The sequence below is a fragment of the Orycteropus afer genome, unplaced genomic scaffold, assembly GCF_000298275.1.
Source record: "Orycteropus afer afer isolate SDZICR_OR568_19922 unplaced genomic scaffold, OryAfe1.0 scaffold00013, whole genome shotgun sequence".
In the NCBI taxonomy this organism is placed as follows: Eukaryota; Metazoa; Chordata; class Mammalia; order Tubulidentata; family Orycteropodidae; genus Orycteropus; species Orycteropus afer.
In genome coordinates this window covers 1,779,514-1,801,203 of record NW_006921600.1, presented here as the reverse complement: position 1 = coordinate 1,801,203, position 21,690 = coordinate 1,779,514, and the positions used below count along the sequence as shown (strand labels likewise).

At 36.4% G+C, this 21,690-nt stretch overlaps 1 protein-coding gene across 1 annotated transcript in view; it reads left to right on the top strand.

Annotated features, from left to right (window-relative positions):
- SPATA17 (spermatogenesis associated 17) overlaps positions 1–21,690 on the top strand; it is a 446,526-nt gene that overhangs the window by 256,386 nt on the left and 168,450 nt on the right. The window contains exons 7-8 of the mRNA XM_007952483.1: positions 258–461; positions 6,772–6,920. Coding sequence (XP_007950674.1) covers positions 258–461; positions 6,772–6,920 — 353 coding nt within the window. The remainder of the gene's footprint in view (positions 1–257; positions 462–6,771; positions 6,921–21,690) is intronic.

Here is a 21,690-nt window from a genome sequence, read left to right as displayed (position 1 = left end):
CCACATGTGGCAGTAGCTCTTAACATGTATAAGTCTTCAACACTGAAAGATTTTGAAGTTGTTGGTCTGGAGCAGAGTCAAAGATTAAGAATTTGGTAAGATCTCCTTAATGAATATGAAGTCCTCCACTGGTTAAGAACCAGGTTTGTAGTTTAAAATAGTCCTTAAACATATTAAAAATGTCACAATCCAAGTTTATCTCACTTTTCTTTCAGATGAAAATTCAAGATGAAAATTAAAATTGCTTTCTTCTTTAGATTCCAGGTATATACAATTCACCATTTAGAAAAAAGCCTGACCCCTGGGAGCTGCGATTACAAAAGGCAAAGCCTTTAACCCACAAAGTACCCAAAGTTAAGCAGAAGAGTGCCATAAACCTTGACAGCTGGCTAGCTTGTACGAGCACTCGTTCTTTTCCTCGGTCTGAAATTCTGCCACCCATTAATAGGAAGCAATCTCAGGTACTAATTAGTCTTTATAAGAATTCTGGTATATTCTTACTATTTTTTTAAAAAAGAAAATTATTTTGTTTTGTCTCTGCAACAATAGCAAAAATATTTTTACAGAATCTAATTCTAGATAATGCAAGATATTTTTAAATATATACCAAGGAAGTATTCAAATGTCTGATTCGTATTGAATTTTATGGTATTGAATATGAAGTTAAAACATGAATTATTGGCTAGAATCTAGATTTTTAGTGTGAAAATAAAAATAGCAGTACTTGTTATATCCTGTTTTTGCTGGAAAAATCTTTATGTATTACCAAATTTATTTAATTTAACCTTTCATTTAATGATCCATGCTTTTTAAAAATCAATCACTATCAAGTCCATTTCTAACTCATGGTAACCTTATGTATGTCAGAGTAGACCTGTGCTTCATAGGGTTATCAATGGCTGATTTTCTGGCAGCAAATCGGCAAACCTTTCTTCTTAGGCACCTCTGTGTGAAGTTGAACCCCCAGCATTTGGGTCAGTAGCTGAGCACATTAACTGTTGGCATCGGGAACTTCATGTGCTTCCTTCCACCTGTCCAGTCATTAATCAACTTTGCAGTAAGACAACCTGCATTCTAAAACATAATATATTTTCTTACTTTACATAAATTATTTTGTGATATGTTTCCACTTTCTCTAACTGGGTCCTTTATTCCCTTTATTTATTTGTGTGTGTGTGTGTATATATATACACACACACACATATACATATATATATAATTTTATCTCACAAAACAACTAAATTTTATAGTCAGTGATATTAACTGAAGGTTTATACTATATTATAGAAGGAGCTACAAAAATTGAAAATATATAAAGTCACTATTTCTCCTCAACTAATTTCTCTATTTCCTCATTCCTGATTCATTTCCTAAAAAAAGCCAAAAAACAAAACAAAAAAAATCTATATCAATATTATTAATTACCTTTAGACTAATTTACCAAAATAAGACAAAGATAATTCTTCCTCTTTCTGTAAAGGAGGGGCAAGCTGCATATGGTTGAGCAAGGGGATCAGTGAAAGAGAGTATATAGTAGGGAAAATGCCAGTTCATTTTGGCTCATATTTTTATAATATGATTTCATTATTCATTTTAAAATATGGAGAAAGATGTCTAATAAATACATTTTGAAAACAAATATAAAATAATTTTGCATTGTGAATAATTCAGTTTTTACCATTTTATATTACGCACCAAACCAAAACCAAAGCTCACTGTCCTCGAGTCGGATCCAACTCATAGCGACCCCTCCTTGGCTTTCCAAAGCAGTATCACTATGGAAGTAGATTGCCCAACCTTCCTTCCGAGGACATTACTATTAATATTGGTACAAGTAATGGTTTTACATGACATTATCAGATGTGCAATTCAATTAAACAGTTATTGTATTTAAAAAATAGTAACTGTAGCAGCTCCACTGTATGTATATTGAGTGTGTAATGATTGGTAATGTTTTAGATATAACATTAAAAAAACCATTGCTGTCAAGTTGATTCCAACTCATAGTGACCCTATAAGAAAAAGCACAACTGTCCTGTAGGGTTGCCAAAAGTGTAATCTTCAAGGGAGTAGAATGTCTCATCTTTCTTCTGCAGAGCAGCAGTTGGGTTCTATTGCTGACCTTTTGGTTGGCAGTCAAGTGCTTAACCACTGTGTCACTAGTGCTCCTTAGATACAGCATATTTTAATAATTAATAATCTACATTTCATGCTATATTCATTAAGATAGCTATTGGTTCTATGCAGAATTCATAGAGTAATTTTGCATACAACTTCTTAGGAAATGTGAAAATCATATGGCATAAATAAGATACATAAAATACTTCTGAGCTGGAAACACCATGCAGGTTATCTGAACCAAGCTATCACAGTATATAATATTCAGAACCTTAACCATTAAAAAATATTTTATATGGGTTTTATAATATTGATATTTAGCATCAGGTTTACTGCTGCTATGCTTTTATTATGCGTTTATGATGTGGCTTTTCATTCTTCTTTGCACGCATTCTTCATCTTTGTTACTCCACTTTTCTCAGTATAAGCATTTTAATTTCTTCCATCCCTTGCATATATATATATGTATGTATACATATATGTATGTATGTGTGTATTTATGTATATATGTATTATTTAGTATATATGGAATGTAACATATAGACGATAGATATAGAAAATATATATAGATCAAGTATACATGTATGAAAAATATAAATGTAAATGATATATATTTATATATCCATATGGGAGACATATATTTACATAATATATGGAAAATATATATTTATATTTATATATAGAAGATAAAGATATTTGTATGTGTGTATATAGAGATATATGTTTATATATGGGATATACATAAGAATATGTAACATTTTATAAGGAGCTCTGGTAGCATAATCCTAAGGCATTTGACTGCTAACTAGAAGGCTGGTGGTTCAAACCCACCAGCCACTTGTCAGAAAGAAGGTTGGACAATCTACTTCTATAGTGATACCACCTCAGAAACCCAAGGAGGGGTCGCTATGAGTCGGGTTTGACTTGACAGTCAGACATCCAAGATTTTACATATGTGTGTTTGTGTGTGTATACATATATACTCACATATTACATTTATCTATCATACCACAAAATAATGATCCCTTCTAATATTTTTTTTTATTTTCCTTTCTTTCATCTCCTAGTCCTCTTCTCTTTGATTTTTTCTTTTCTTTTCCTTCTTTCCCTTATTCCTTTCTTTCTCACCCCATGGTCTACTCCTCTCTCTCCCCCCATATTCTTCCTTTCTTCCCTTTTTTCTCTTTTCTTCCTATTCTTCCTTCTCCCATCTTTTTTTTTTCCTCTATATTTTTCTCACTTTTCTTCCTTTACCCCTCTCTTTCTTCCTTCCTTCTGCCTTCCTTTTTATACTTTTTCGCCAGTGCTTCAAACTGGTTCATGGTTTAAACTGAACTTCATGGTTCAATCATGGCTGATGATGCAACTTGGGAGCGGACTTGAATTTGTAAAATGTAGGTGTACTGGAACAATAACTGGAATGGGAAAAAATATGACTTGACACCCTGCTACAAACTTAATCTCCTTAGAAAACAAGGGTAGTGTGTGTGTCACACAGCAACAAATATCTTGACCAGGCAGAAGTAGAAACAGTGGTGTCTGGCTCAAAGATAGTACTAACCATACTGCTTTCAATATGTGTTACTCTCCTCAGTCCTGGCAATAAACAATCTCCCACATTAGGATCTTGAAAGAGCTTGCTACGCCTCTTTTGAGTTGCCCAGTCCAGGACTTCAACATGCAATTTCTCCTGTTCTGTTTCTCATTCTGGTACACCCACATTTTACAAATCTGGGTCTGTTCTGATTTCTCTGTGTTGCAGTGATGGAACAAGTTTGAACCAATTCAAAGCCCTATTTTTCACAGAATGGGATTGTTATATGTCAGTATGTTTTCTTTTAATGGCATTCCTGTATGTTACTTAATAGTAGTAAAAGAACATACATCAAATCATTGGGGATGTTTGAGTTTAAGAGCACTATGGTTCAAACTATGATTTTATACTCTAACCAGTCAGTCTGTGAATTTCTTAAATGTATGAGGTAATTGCACCAAGTTAAAAACAAAATAACTTCATTTTTATTTAAAGTTTGGGGAAAGCTTTAAAAATACAAGATGACTATAAAGTAATGTGGGTTATTAAAAGTGTAGGAAAACATAAATATATTTGACTCTTTTAACTAGGGCTTGGGTGCAGGGAAGGAAAGCCAAACACTGGAAAACCATAGCAAAGTGATGAAGAAGGCTATAGGTTGAAACCTGCCAGCCACTCCTCAGAAGGAAGGTTGGGCAATGTACTTCTGTAGTGACATTCCCTCAGAAACCCAAGGAGAGGTTGCTATGAGTTGGATCCTACTCGATGGCAGTGGGTATAGATTCGTTAGGATGAATCCTGGTGATCTAGGCGTTCTATGGGTTAATATTTGGAAATAAGCTTACTAAGCAGATATGAAGTTATGTCTCAAATCTATGATTCCACGTCACTCCAGGTATGTTTGGGATAAGTGATGATCTGAAATCTAAAAGGCAGGCTAGCAATAGAAGTACACACAAATCAACAGGACCTTTGGCATAATAGAAGCTTGATAGCAGGTGTCAAGTTTGCTATCCTGGGAGGTGACCATTTAAATCAAAGGCAAGACACTAACTGTCTAAGTTATAAATGCATGGACCAGGCACTGAAAGACATAAGGAGAGGGATATAATTGTGGAAGAGTTTGGGTCACAAAAATTATAGTGAACCCAAAAGGAAGACAGCCTATTTTCATTCTAAACTGCTGTTTAAGCAGGCTTCTTTCTGGTTCATTTCCTGTATTACTGAAACTAGAAAGTTCTAGAACAAGAAGTAGAGTAAACCTGCAAATGGGGTATGTGTTATGTCACTATAGCAACAAATGTTACAAGGCACAGTTTGGCGACCAGGAAGACCTTTGCTCCATGTGAATGCTGGCACCTTCAAAGTCCTAGCCCTGGGACACCATTCACTTTCTTCTTTGATGTTATTATTGTTCCAAACCTTTTACAGTCTCATATTGAAAGTAATAATAATAATAAAAATAATAATAATGAAGTAATAGCTACCATTTTTAAGTGTTTATTATCTTCTAAGTACTATGTTACATTATTTTACGTATCTTGAGAGCAATTTTGTGAGTTAATTACTATTCTTATTTTACATATGAGAAAACAGGCTTAGAGATATAATTTGTCCCCAGTTACACAACTAAAGTTCAATATTTGAAATCATAGAATTTGTCGAAGTAAAAGAATAAGAATCTATTTTTAAATATCACTATTTGCTTTCTTAATATTTCTAATAGCAAATTTTAAATCATGTTACTGTATCTTTAAAAAGTAAAGTTCCAATAAAAATCCATTAACTACTTTCAAATATAGCAATCCTCCTGTCCAGCTGTGAAAAGTACTAGTGATACTTATTTGCCATTTGTGTTATTTACGGTCCATGACTTTTATGGTAACTGGTTCCTATTATTGGTTTCTATTAATGTAAAACATAAGTGAACATAAATGAGGCGTGAATCATTTCTTTTTATTAGCCCTACAGTCTTCACTCAGTGCTTGCAGTAACTCCAGCTGTGTCTTGTTAGTGATAACCTATTTAAAACAGAGATCTTTACGAATAAGGAATATGATTAGAAATCTTTGTCCATTTATAACACTCTTCTCCTAACACAAAAATAACAGTGAAAGAAAGAAAACAATACTTAATATAATGGCACAGTAAAATCTTAAGCAGCCTCTGATTTGTATTGTGCTATGATACTAATTATACAACTGGTGGATTCTAATAAGTAATATCAGTAACTAGTAACTTAAAAAGTAAGTTATAAGTTACAACACAGTACAACTATGGAATTTCTTCCGCTATATATTTGTATCGGTAAGTGGTTACTATTAATTTTAGAGTTATTAAACAATTGAGTTTAGAATTTTTGATAAAGACCATTTAAAATAATTAAAGATATGACCTTTCTAGATTTCTGGGACCACAAATTAAAACATAAGATTTAATATTCACCTAAAAGTTTTAATTTAAATTAAAAAAAAAAAAAACATGCTTTCCTATTTCTATTTATAGGAGAGGTTTTTAGAAGCCATGCTCAGAGTTTCCTTTTAATAGTCTTACTTACACAAAAAAAGATTTTTTCAATCATTGTATTAGAAGAAATCTGCTTCTCTAAATTAGAAAACAAGGCAGCTATTCTCTAAATTAGAAAACAAGGCAGCACATAGCTACAAGTTTCTCAGAGCATGAAAATCCTTTTAATGTAATTGGGAAAATTTTTGCTTGATTTAAAACATGTTTAATGTGATCAGTTTTACTTGAGAGATCCTTTCTTGAGGATATATTATATTCTGTCATATACTTCCTAACTTAGAGAAGAAATAATTGCTTTTTAAAAATTAATTTCATAAACTTGCTATATAACCACCATCCTTGGTCAGTAATATTGTTGTTATGTGCCATGGAGTTGGACCTGACTCATAGCAACCCCTCCTTGGGTTTCCAAGGCAGTATCACTATGGAAGTAGGTTGCCCCATCTTCCTTCCGAGGAATGGCTGGTGGGTTTGAACCGCCAGCCTTCTGGTTAGCAGTCAAGTGCCTTAGGCACTATGCTACCAGAGCTCCCAGTAATAGCATGCCAAAAATGCTCCATAATAAAGTATTTACCTTATTCTGTGTTTGTCAGGGGCCCTTTCGTGATATCACTGAAGTATTGCAGCAACGCTATAAGCCTTTGGAACGAACCTTGTGGATGGCAGAACCAATTGATGAGTTAAAGGAAGCCAGAGAGGCATTGAGAAGAGAGGAATGGGTACACAACATAAATGATAATATGTGAGTTCTTACCTACAAATGATATCTGTACAATGCTTGATAGTGTAAATTTACTAATCCTTTCTATTTCCTAGTGAAAAAAATCTTTTATTTGATCTATTCCAAAGCAACCATATGTTTTAGATTGATGATGAACTAAAACAATTATTATTCAACTGACAAAAATAAGAAAGAATGGATGGCATTTTAAAAGGGATAAGTGACCAGTACCCACACATTTGTAAAGATAATTTATTTGATGATCAAGTGAGAGCATAGATATTTATGATGCTTCTAAAATAAGATTCAAAAACACAAAAACAAAATCCATGTTTTCTTAACATGGATTCTATTTTATTTGAATAGATTGATATTGCATGATAAACCAAAAACCACGATAATTTTTATAAATCAGGAACAATGAAAGAGATTAGTTTCCTTATGACTGGAAGGATGATTGAAGAAGATGAAAAATGAACAAGTATCATATGCAACTTCAAATTATATTATTAACATTATTGATTTGGGACTCAATTCAAGTCTTTTCCCAAGGCACTCCTCTCTCTTAAGGCACTGTCATCAATAGAGTTGTATGTTGTATATAAATAGACCGTATAAAATCTGGAATAGCTTTATTATTATTATCCAGTGATGTACCTTATAATTACCTTTTTAATTTATCTTATAACAATATGGCATTCTTAACATGCTATATAATAATAAGACATAATTACTATTATAACATTATTTATTAAAATTGTAATAGTGATTTTAATATGATAACACAAACTATTATACATCATTGTCTCATAATAGTTAAAGACAATATATAAAACTACAATTATTATTTATTATTGTGTACATAATATCCAGTCATATTATGTTATATAATGGCTTACATAAATTCAATATTTATGTTACATATAAGGTATTAATAATATTAATTAGAAAATTATCAATTAACTATTAGTGATTAAAACACTCTTACAAAGTGTGTTTTGTTCCATATAAAAAATAGTACAATTACCCCTCATCTACTACAGTGAATTTTGGATCATTTTATCAGTTAGAAGGAATATATACTATGCTTTATTTTCTAGTTGGTTCTGACTCATAGCGACCCCTCCTTGGGTTTTGGAGGTAGTATCTCTACAGAAGTAGATTGCCCAGTCTTCCTTCTGAGGTGTGGTGGGTGGGTTTGAGTCACCAGCCTTCTGGTTAGCAGTCAGATGCCTTAGGCACTATGCCCCTGGAGCTCTTTGTATAGTACATAGTATATGAAAATAATCATACATTGCTAAAAAAATCTTGAAAATTTAAAATTTTCACATAAATTCAAATCAAAGATAAAATTGGTAACTATCTTCAGTAATTATTATAAAGATTTTTATAGCAATTCCTTGAAGTATAATCATTAACTATGCAGTGTTCAACAAATTCTTTTAATAATCAACTGAGTAAATTCAATATGAGATAAATAAGAAGATGGGAGCTCTGGTAGCATAGTGCCTAAGGCACTTGCCTGCTAACCAGAAGCCTGGCGGTTCAAACCCACCAGCCACTCCTCGGAAGGAAGGTTGGGCAATCCTACTTACGTAGTGATACCGCCTCGGAAACCCAAGGAGGGGTCAAGGTCGCTATGAGTCGAGGCCGACTCGACGGCACATAACAACAAGAAGAAGATAAACATTATTTTCCAATTAGTTTAGGACAGATAGATGCATTTTACTAAAGAGATTATTGAAGATTAATGCTACTGAGACTTAGTCAAACAAAACATGCATTTGAGTGATATCTAAGGACTTACATTACTCAGAATTATTTTCCTATTTTCAACATGCAGAGGTTTATGAAAAGTCAAGATAAATTTCTCAAAGAAATTGAGCATACTGATATTTCTACAGAAATCATTATACAGGAAAGATACTAAAGTATTCTTTCTTAGATTTTTCCTTGATAAGGCTTAAAAGATCAGATATCAATGGCATCCCCAAGAAAGATGCTCCTCTTCTGCTTTCTGTGGAACACTTGTAAATTTTTTCAGCCTCCAGGCTTCTGCTGAAGATCCATTGCCCTGAAGCTTTCAGACTGAAAAGTGCTCTTTGGATTGTCAACCAGTCAGGAACAAGTCAAGTTGGGAATGCTAAAGAAATAATTTGTATATTTAAAGCTATCATATGCTTTTTCAACTAAGCTAAGCAATTGGTTTTAGCAACTAATCTGAAGATAATTTCATTATTTAGAGAATTGAAACACTGATGTTTTGTAGTTTCTTCTGAAGCCATTTTGGTTTGAATATAATGGGTAATAAAATTGTATCATGCATTGCAAAAGAAATATTAGAAATATAGATTTTGTTATTCTTGTTGTTAGGTGCTGCCAAGTTGGCTTTGATTCATAGTAATGCTACATACAGGAGCAGGAAACACTGCCCGATCCCACATCATCAGAATCATTGCCATGCTTGAGACTATTGCTTCAGCCATCCATCTGTTGTCAATCCATCTTGTTGAGGGTCTTCCCCTTTTTTGCTGACCCTCTACTTTACCAAGCATAACTTTCCCCAGGCGCTGATCCCTTCTGAAAGCATGAAAACATGACTAAAGTATGAGAGATGAAGTATAGACATTCTAGCTTCTATGGAGTACCCTGGTTCTACTCCCTCCAAGACAGATCTGTGCATTTTTGTAACAGTTCATGATACATTCAATATTCTTCCCCAACACAATTCAAATGCAGCAAATCTTCTGTAGTCTTTCTTTTTCATTGTCCAGCTCTCACATGTATATGAAGCTATTGAAAATAGCATGGCTTGGATCAGACACACCTTAGTCTTCAAAGGGACATCTTTTCTCTTACACACTTTAACGAGGTCTTTTGCAGTAGATTTTCCCAGTGCAATATATCATTTGATTTTTTTGATTGCTGCTTCTATTGGCATTGAATGTGGATCCAAGTAAAATGAAATCCTTGACAACGTTTCTCTTTCCTCCATTCTTCATGACATTGCATATTGGTCCAGTTGTGAGGACTTTTGTTTCCTTTTTGATGAGGTGCAATCCAAAATGAAGGCTGTAGTCGCTGATCTAAATCAGTAAGTGTTTCAAGTCTTCTTTACTTTCAGCAACCAAGGATGTATCATCTGCATGTCTCAGGTTGTTACTGAGTCTTCCTCCAATCCTGATGCTGCATTCTTCACATAGTCCAGGTTCTTGGATTATTTGCTCAGCATACAGATTGAATAAGTATGGTGAAAGATCTGACCCTGATGTGCACTTTCCTGATTTTTAACCACACATTATCCCATGTTCTGTTGAATGACTGACATTTGGTCTATGTACAGGTTCTTCATGAGCACTATTAAGCATTCTGGAATTTCCATTCTTCTCAATGTTATCCATAATTTGTTAAGAAATACAGTTAAATGCCTTCGCATAGTCAATAAAACACAGGTAAACATCTATCTGGTATTCTTTGTTTTTAGCCAAGATCCATCTGACATCAGCAATGTTATACTTCATTCCACACCCTCTGAATTGGGCTAGACTTTGTGGAAGTTCCCTGTTGATATACTGCTGCAACCATTTTGTATTATTTTCAGCAAAACTTTACTTGTGTGTGATATTAATGATAAACCAAAACAAAACCCACTGTCATCGAGTTGATTCTGACTTATAGTGACCCCATTGAGTTTCTGGCGTAAATCTTTACAGAAGTAGATTGCCCTGTCTTCCTTCTGCACAGTGGTTGGTCGGTTTGAATCACCGGCCTTCTGGTTAGCAGCCTAATGCCTTAGGCACCACACTACCAGAGCTCCTTGATTTTAGTGGTATTGTTCAATAATTTCCTTATTCTTTTGGATCACTTTTCTGTGGAATGGGCACAAATATGGATCTCTTCCAGTCAGTTAGCCAGATATCTATCTTCCAAATTTTTTTTGCCAATCCCTTCTGTAGAGCTTGGACTTCTTCCTTTAATATCATCAGTTCTTCATCATATGCTACCTCCTGAAATGGTTGAACATTGACCAATTCTTTTTGGTATGGTGGCTCTGTGTATTCCTGCCATCTTCTCTTGATGTTTCCTGCATCATTCACTATTTTGCCCATGCAATCTTTCAGTATCACAACTCATGGCTTCAATTTTTTCTTAAGTTCTTTCAGCTTAAGAAATGCCAAGTGTGTTCTTTCCCTTTGATTTTCTAACTCCAGGTCTTTGAATATTTCATTATAATACTTTACTTTGTCTCCTCAAGCCCCTTGAAATCTTCTGTCCAGTTCTTTTACTTCATCATTTCTTCCATTTTCTTTAGCAACTCTCTTTAAGAGCAAGTTTCAGAGTCTCTCCTGACATCCATTTTGTTGTCTCTTTCATTCCTATCTTTTTAGAGACCTTTTGTTTTCTTCATGTATGGTGTCCTTGATGTCATCCACAACTTGTTTGGTCTTTGGTCACTGGTATTCAGTGCATCAAATCTATTCTTCAGCAGGTCTCTAAATTCAGGTGGGATATACTCAATGTCATGTTTTGGCTCTCTTGGACCTGTTTTAGTTTTTTTCAGCTTCAACCTCAACTTGCTTATGAACAACTGATTGCCCATTTGGCCCCTGCCTTTTCTAACTGATGATATTGAGCTTCTCCATAGTCTGTTTCCACAGATGTAGTTGGTTTGATTCCCGTGTATTCAATCTGGCAAAGTCCACATGTATAGTTGCTGTTTATGTTGTTGGGAAAAGTATTTCCAGTGAATAAGTCATTGGTCATGCAAATTTCTGTCATGCGATCTCTGGCATCATTTCTATCACCAAGGCCATATTTTCCAACCACTGATGCTTCTTCTTTGTTTTCAACTTTTGTATTCCAAACACCAGAAGTTGTCAATACATATTGACTCCTTGTTTGGTCAATTTCAGACTTCAGAAGTTAGTGAAAATCTTCAGTTTCTTCATCTTTGACTCTAGTGGTTGGTGCCTAAATTTGAATAATAGTTGTATTAACTGGTGTTATTTGTAGGCATAAGTATATTATCCTATTACTGGTAGCATTATACTTCAGGACAGATTTTGAAATGTTCTTTTTGATGATGAATGTGATGTCATTCCTCTTTTAGTTTGTCATTCCTGGCTAATGGACCATATGATTGGGTGATTCAAAATGGTGAGCACAAGTCCATTTTAACTCACTTAAGTCTGGGATATCTCTCTTTATACATTCCATTTCATCTTCTGTTGTTTTTGTTGTTAGGTACCCTCCAGTTAATTCTGATTAATAGTAACCTTACATACAACAAAATGAAACACTGCCCAGTCCTGTGCCCATCATTGCCGTGACTGTGTCAATCCATCTCATTGAGGGTCTTCCCCTTTTTCTCTGACCCTATACTTCACCAAGCATGATATTCTTCTCCAGGGAATGTCCCTTCTGAAATCCTGACCAAAGTAGGTGAGATAAAGTCTGGGCATTCTTTCTTCTAAGGAGCATCTCGGTTGCACTTCTTCCAGGATAGATTTGTTCATTCTTCTGGCGGTCCATGGCATTTGCAGTATCATTTACCAACATTGTAATTCAAAGGTATCAATTCTTTTTCAGTCTTCCTCATTCAATGTCCAGCTTTCAGACACATATGAGGCAATTAAAATACTATGGCCTGGATTGTTCTTCAAAGTGATACCTTTACTCTTCAACATTTTAAAGAGGTCTTTTGCAGCAGATTTTCCCAATGCAATACAGTGTCTGATTTATTGACTGTTGCTTCCTTGAGTCTTGATTGTGGATCCAAGTAAAATGAAATCTTTGACAAGTTCAATCTTTTCTTCATTTGGTGTGATGTTGCTTATTGGTCCAGTTGGTCCAATATTGGTCCAGGATTTTTGTTTTCTTTATGTTGAGGTGTAATCCACATTGAAGACTATATTCTTTAATATTCATTAATTAATACTTCAAGTCCTCTTCACTTTCAGCAAGCAAGGTGGTGTCTTCTGCATATTGCAGGTTGATAATGAAGTTTCCTCCAATCCTAATGCTGCATTCTTTTTCATATAGTCCTACTTCTCAGATTATTTGCTCAGCATACAGATTGAATAAGTTTGGTGAAAGGATACAACCCTGATGCACACCCTTTCCTGGTTTTAAACCTTGCAGTATTCCATTTATCTGTTTGACCAACAGCCTCTTTGTCTATGTACAGTTTCCTCATGAGAACTATTAAGTGTCCTGGAATTCCCATCCTTTACAACTTTATCCATACTTTGTTATTATCCACAAAGTCAAATGCCTTGGCATAGTCAATAGAACACAAATAAACATCTTTCTGGTGTTCTTTGCTTTCAGCCAAGATCTATTTGACACCAAGGATTATATCCCTCATTCCATGTCCTCTTCTGTATCTTGCATTTCTGGAAATTCCCTGTTAATATACTGCTGCAATGATTTTTGAATGATTCAGCAAAATTTTACTTCTGTGTGATATAATGATATTGTTCAATAATTTCCACATTCTTTTTTTTTTTTTTTTTAACCCTAGCCCAATCTCCTCCCCTCCCTCCCCTGGAACCCTCCCCCTGTGCCCCTCATAATTATGCACTCCTGCTTGTCCTGCATTTCCTCAGTTTGAATGTTGGTCCTCTGATGTCCCATGGTCTATTGCTCTAAGGGATGTATTACCATTGAGTGTGTTGGTGTGGCATCCTGGGTTGAGTGGTCTGCATGTACATTTTGCTAACTATTGGACTAAGAGCCCACCCCTGGGAGTGAGTTTTATTCCAGGTGCTGAATGTATTTCAGGGTCATAGTATTGGGAGTCTCACCAGATTTCATCTGACTGATAATTCTGGTCATTATTGAGTTTTTGGATTTTGTTCTAAGTTTTCCCTCTCACTCTATCCAGGATCTCCAGATTTGATCCTTTCCTGAGTGGTTGGCAATGGTACCTGGACACCATCCAGTTCTTCTGACCTCGAGGGCTATCATGTCCTAGGACTGATTGCTTCTAAATGCCCTTGCATGTGTGTGTGTGTTCTTCTTCACTTCCGACGCTAGGAGACCATTAGCTTCATCTTAGATGGCTGCTTGAAAGCTTTTAAGGCCCCAGTCACTACTCACCAATGTAGGATGTGGAACAATGCTTTTATGTATTTTCTTGTGACAATTGAGTCTGGTGTCCCCCAGCACTGTGGTCCTGAGGTAGTAGATCTATTGGATCTCTCTCCCATAGTGTCTGGATGTCTGTGAAGGATTACTCTGTGTCTATCTGTTCTATTGTTTCTGTAAGGACTGCAGGTATTTTGTATCACTGGTGTCTATACAAGATTAGCCTCCGCTGAATCTATCCTTGGTCTACAGTATACCTCTATTCACTGACCCCTGTCTGATCATCTCAGGTGTTTATGTGTTTATCTTTATAGCCTAGTGTTTCGTGTTAATGGCAATGAGCTTTGTGGACACATTGGTTGGTTTTAACATCTGTCATCTATCTCTTATGTGCACAGTTCAATGTCCTCTCATTTCCCAGTGTTATCATGGTGGTCATATATCCTTCCTGTAAATCCCTTTCCACATTCTATTGGATCACTCTTCTTTGAAATGAGCACAAATATGAATCTCTTCCAGTTGGTTGGCCAGGTAGCTGTCTTCCAAATTTCGTGGACTAGACAAGTAAGTGTCTTCAGAGCTGCATTTGTTTGTTGACACATCTCAATGGTATTCATTCCATCAGCTTGGACTTCTTCCTTCTATGCTACTTTTTCTTGTTCATTTGTTTCCTCCTGAAATGATTGAATATTGGCCAATTCTTTTTGGCATAGTGAATCTGTGTGTTCTTTCTGTCTTCTTTTGATTTTCCCTGCATCTTTCAATATTTTGTCCATAGAATCCTTCAATACTGAAATTTGAGGTAATTCCAGGTCTTTGCACATTTCATTATAATACTTTACTTTGTCTTCTTGAGCCATCCTTTGAAATCTTCTGTTCAGCTCTTTTATTTCATTTCATTTTTACAACTTCCAGTGTTCTTAGATTCATACTCATTACATACCACATTCCATTAATTAATGGATGTTTGCAGCTGTTTCTTCTCATTTTGAGTCATGCCATCTTAGCAAATGAAGGTCTCAAAAGCTTTATTCTATCCACGTCATTAAGTTCATATCTACTGTGAGGAGGCAGCTCTTCTCTGGTCACATTTTGAGTGCCTTCCAACATGAGGGGCTCATCTTGCAGTACTATATCAGACAGTGGTTGCCTTCTAGTCATAAGATATTTAGTGGCCAAATTTTTTCAGAAGTGGACCATCACATCCTTCTTCCTAGTCTGTCTAGGTCAGGAAGCTTCACTGAAACCTGTCCATTATGGATGATCCTGCTGATATTTGAAATACCCACGGCATAGCATCAAGCATCACAGCAACACGCAAGCCACTGCAGTATGACAAACTGACAAAAAACTGGGGGTTTTATATCTTTACAAATAATAAGTCTCTGATTGGGCGATCTACTTCCATAGTGATACTACCTCGGAAACCCAACGAGGAATCGCTATGAGTCAGATCCAACTCAATGGCAGTGAGTTTGGTTTTGGTTTTGCATGTAAATTTGGAATAATTTGCCACAAAAATGGATAAATTTTTAATGCAGAATGTCCTTTTTGCAATATTCCCAATTTTATATATGAGGGACTGAGGGCAGTTTGCTTGCCATCCAAAGATGTTAAGCAGCAACCTTAACAAAACCTTGAAAGGAAGTCTTTTGTTTTTAATCTTTAGTGCTTATACAAACAATAACAACAACAAAAAATCACAGCTGTCAAATCAGTCCTGATTCATAGTGACCCCTCCTTGGGTTTCTGAGGCAGTATCTCTACAGAAGTAGATTGCCCAATCTTCCTTCCTTGGAGTGGCTGGTGGATTTGAACCACCAGCCTTCTGGTTAGCAGTCAAGAGCCTTAGGCACTATGCCACCAGAGCTCCTTTTTGAGTTTTTGGTAGGGTGACATTATATTTGAAGGTTTGGATACGTTTCACTGTTTTGTTTTGATATCATTATGAAAAATGCAGTGTGGTATGGTGGTTGAAACTGGATTTCTGTGTGCTCAAATCATGGCTCCACTGCACACCAGAAGTATGATTTTGGTTAACTTAACCTTTCTGAGATTCTATTTCTTTATGTGTAAAAAGAACAGAATTTTATTTTAAAAGTGATGGAAGTGAGCCCTGGTGATGCAGTGGTTAAAATGCACAGATGCTAACTGAAAGATCAGTGATTTGAACCCACCAGCTACTACATGGGAGAAGTGTGGCAGTCTACTTCCATAAATATTTACAAATTTGGAGGACTTATGGGGCAGTTTTATTATGTTCTATAGGGTCACTATGAATTGTAACCAACTCCATGACAGTGGGTTTGGATTTGGGGTTTTAGTCTTTCCTGATGGTGTATCCAAAATAAGCAGCCAGGAAGAGACAAGATAATATATTTGTGACACACTTCACCCAATCTTATATAATAAAAATCTGTAAAACCAAGTGAAACAGATGCAAATGATAATCCTGGAACCCTGAACATCAAATGAATGGATTAAAAAAATGGGTTAAACAGCAACTAGAAAAAGAAACAGAATGAAAACAGTTATCAAAGAGAAAGACAGAGTGGGGGCTTGACACAGTGAGATCATTTTAAGACACAGGCTAAGTACATGATAAGGAGAAGCAGTTTTATGGAATACTCATTAAGACAGAGACCCATTATAAACAAACCCAGAGTGAAACAAGGTGAGAAGAATATAAGCTAAATCTAAGAGTGAAAAATGTAGGGAAGTGGACATGAATTACAGTGGCATGGGTGACTGCAAAACAAGGAGAGAGCCAGTTAATGGAGATGAAACCACTTATTAGTAGTGAACCCTAGTTATTTGTGTTGAGGACCCACACGGATGTGAAGGCCTATGAGGTGGCATTTGGAGACACTAGACTCTAAGAGGCACCCTTCTTGATTAAGTCATGGCAGGAACCAGATAATTAGCTACATTTGCTCAGAAGTATACTGGACCCACACCAGTGAATGGTGACTGGAGAAGTGTGTTCTCCCACTTTCCCTATCACACTTTCTTAGTGATCAGGGCTGAGGCCACCCCACCTCCACCAATGTGGTGGCTAGGGAATCCTCACATTGCTGCCCTTTCACCCACTCATTTCACTCAGACCACCTCCCCCCACCAGTGCCACCCACTGTACTGCGCCCACAGAGGATTGAGCCATGCACCTATGGATTGGGCTCTGTGTGCCTGCCCCCCATGTGATTGACATGACACATTACCATGAACCTCAACCCACACACCTCCAACCTCCACTGTTGGAGAAGTGCACCCACATGAACCTTATGCTCTGAGCCTGCTGTCTGAACTGTTAGGGGGTGTACACACATGCAGACTTGATGTCAGGTACCCTCCACTTGCGTGGTTGGGGCACAGCACACACAAACTGTGCTCTTCACATCCCATCTTTGTAGTCAGGGGCACACAAATCAGTGGACTGCCCAGTAGACACCTGATACTTTCACACTCATAATCATACCCATGTGTAGACCACATGCTGGGATCCTGTTGTAACCCTGAGTAGAGGTATGCTCATGCAGACTGTGCACCAGGTTTCTGCTGCCTCTGTAGGAATGCTTTCCCATAGATCATGTGCCCTATGTGCAATACCATTGTTCCCCTGGTGACAGGAGACACATGATCACATGGATCACATGACAACTGCCTGCCTCCACTAGAGGTGATAACATGCATCCTAGTGGATAGTGATGTATGTCCACCACAATTCTTTTTCTTTTGTTCTTTTTTTCTCTTTTGTTCACTTCTTATTATATGTTTATTTTTTTTCTATCTTCCTTGTTTTTTTCCCTTCATATTTACTCCTTATTTCCCATCCCCTCCTTTTTTGGTTTTCATTTTTTTCTCTGCCCATCTGATGGAAGGTGAACTTTGTTTCCACACTAGTCAGCCACACCTACCACCTATCACCCTACTGAATGGGTGTGAGTGCCACCACCACCTCCTGCACCAATGGATTAATAACAACAGATGATTGACAATGCCTAATCACCCTCTGCCCTCACCTGCTCTTCACAATCAACAAACATAGAACTGTGTCCATATACCCAGCAGTTATTCCATGTTCCCAGAGGCAGATGGGGAGCATCCTGGTACTGCAAAAGTAGTGACCAAAGAAGCATGCCTGACCTGCCTGCCCAGATATATCAAAACAAGAAAAATAAATAAATATGAAATAAACCAACACATATTCAACAATAAATATAGCAAATTCAAAATGTCTTGGAAACAACAGACAACTTCAAAAGCAAACAAAGAAACAGGACAAGATGGGGCAAATAAGTGACCAACATAAAGAACCAGAAAAACTTCCTGAGAAAGAACTACCTGATAAGGAATGGGAAAGACTTTATACTGGACCTTTAAGAGATCAAGGGAAATAGAAATACATTAAGGAAAATATAACCAATATCCTAGAAAAAAAATCAGGAAAACAATACAAGAACAAAATATAAAACAAATAGATAATTAGAAACCATACCAAAAAAAGCAATTAGAAATCAAGATAAGTAACACTAAAGTTTCAGAGAAAGATAACATGTTAGAAGGACAAAGCATAGAATGGATAGAAGAATAGATCAGTGAATTAGAAGACAAATCCCTTGATGCCAGTTTGTTTGAGAAAAAATCAGAAAACGGTAATGAAGAAAAATGAAGAAACCATAAGAGTTATGTGAGACACTATCAATAAGAAAAATTCACAAGTGACTAGAATTCTAGAACAGGAGGAGGCAAGAAAAAACAGAGAGAATTGGAGAAGATTTGCTAGCAGAAAATGTTGCTAATGTCATGAAAGACAAAAAGATATCCATCCAAAAATTTCCATGAACCCTATACAGGACAAACCTTAAAAGAAAGTCACCAAGGCATATCATAATTAATCTTTAGAAAATAAGAGACAAAGAGAATCTTGACAGTAGCTTGAGAAAATTGAAATGTTACCTACAAAGGGAACAAATACAACAAAGCTCTGATATCTCAGCAGAAACCATATAGGCAAAAGACCATGCATTAACACATATAAAACCATGAAAAAAAAATCCAACCAAGAATTATATTTCCAGCCAAACTGTCCATTAAATATGATGGAAAAATTAGGATATTTCCAGATAAACAGAAATTCAGAATTTGTAAAAACCAGAACAAACTTACATGAAATGCTGAAGTAAGTCTTTCCAACAGAGAACCAATAACATCACACAGCAACCTGAGATTAAGATACATGATGACATCTGTCACAAGAAAACCCAGAAAAACAATAATCAAAAACAAAATAAACTTACAAGACTGAACATATGCAACCAGAGGTGTCATTCTGTAAACTACAACAACTACAAAGCAAAAACAAGGAATAAATGACATAATTACAGAACTTCCAAGTTCAGAGGAAGTAAGGATGATATCAAGATAGAACAGTCTGTTTTAAATTTACAAACATAAAAATAAACTATAGGGTAACCACAAGGAAAATTAATAAATGTTCAAGTGAAAATAAGAAAGAAGAAAATCATGAAGACTTATTAAAGACAAAATCAATAGCAATGAAGAGAATGCAAAGAAAATTTGATAACAAAATGAACTCAGCACAGAAAAATATGTGGAACAAAAAATAATCAAGAACAGAATAAAATCACATTAATAATTATACTGAATATAAATGGATTAAATATACCAGATAAGATAAAGAAAATGGCAGAATGGAGAATAAAACTGGACCCATGAATATGCTGCATAGAAGAAACTCACCTTAGACACAAAGATAGAAATAGATTAAAAATCAAAGCATGAAAAATAAATAAAGCAAATAACACTGCCCCCCCCCCAAAAAAAAAGAGAGGGAAAGGGAGACAAAGAGAGGAAAGACAGAGAGAGAACAATAGTGGCTATATTAATTTCTGATGTTTTGATGAAAAAGATTTAAAGGCAAGAACAAGCATAAGGGAGAAGGAAGGCAACTATATAGTGATTAAAGGGTTTATTCAACAAAAGGAAGTAATCATAATAAATGTCTCCACATCCAGAGAAAGTGCCCCAAAATACATAAATCAAACATTAACAAAATTTAAATGAGAAATAGACACTTTATCATAACAGTAGGAGACTTTAACACATCATTTTTTATGAAGAACACAACTAAAAAGAAACTCAACTAAGATACAGGACATCTAAATAACACAGTCCACCAACTCATATACATATACAGAACACTGTACTCAACAAAAATATAATACACATTCTTTTCCAGTGTTCGTGGATCATTCTTCAGAACAGATCATGTTAGGCCATGAAGGAAGCCCAATAAATTTAAAAACATTGAAATAAACAAATCAACTTCTCACATCACAAAAATATAAAATTGGCAATTCAAAATGGAGTCTTGCCAGTGAGCAGCACCCTTTTTTCCCCTCTGGCATCTAAGGACTTTGAAAACTAGGTACAACAGTTTGAATCAATAACTCTGATGTTCTGAACAGCTCACTGAATCAGAGTGCACCAAACACAGAAGAGCAGAATTAGAGGAAAGGCATAGAGAGATTATTTAGGAAAGAACTACTGGCGGAGGACGGATGGGCACCCGAGAGAGACCATTGCAAACTTTCCTGGGGCAGTCACTGTCTGCTGGGCAAGGGCAGCTGCCTGAGATCCAAGAGCCAAAAAGGCATACCAGCAGCATACCAGCGACCACTACAATATTCCAGCAGGCAGTGGCAGGGACCTGCTTCCGGCAGCTGATTTTGTCAGTAATTTCACTCATCTGGGTCATCTGGGTGCAGGCAGGCATGGGAACCACTGCTGAGATTCAGGCAGAGATCTCACTGTTGCACCAGAAAGGCTAGCTCCCTCCCCTCCCAGCAGATCACAGAGCAGACTTGGGTCAGACTGGGAGACACCGTGCTTTTCTTTGCCACGGATATTGGGACCGTAGGTCACTAGCAGGTACTCCCCTGACTCCAACGCAGCTGAAATTGCACACATCTTTGGCGCCACAGGTGGGCGGTATCACAGACAAACTCCAGAGCTGGCCATTAGCAGTCTGGCGGAATTGCATCAGCACTGCGGGCAGACAGGGCATGGAGAGCAAAGAAACCACAGCTGAGTGCAGTCCCACATATTTTGCCTTGGAGCCATGCTTTGGCGCTGTGGGGCCATGAGGGCAGGGTCTTTGAGCATGCCTGAAATTGGCAGAAATTTGCGACCCTCTAACAATGGGAATCATTCCTGAGGTTGAGCCATGGTCTTGCAAATAAATACATCGTCAATAATAGCCTGCTCAAAGCCCTAGAAACCGACCCTAACAACAAAGCTTTCCTTCTTCTGCTCCCACCTTCTCCACCAATAACATCACTCATTCAATAGAAGAAACCATATTCAGCTAATTACCATAAAACCTCCCGCTTCGAAATCTAAACCTTCTTTACGAAAAACAGAAACACATATCCATACTACACACTGTGATTCCACCATCACAAAGAAAACAGCAGAACGACCCAGCACACCTGAATCAATAATAAAATAAAGCACACCAGCTTCACCTTTTCAAAATCTTAAACCATAAAACCAAGACAAAACAAATCAACACATAACCAGCAGCTAGAGACAACCTAAAGAGACAGTGCTCTACCAGATTCCAGGGGCTTAAGAAGAGGTTCTGCTTTCCAGTAACCCCAACAACTCTCCAGACCTGCAC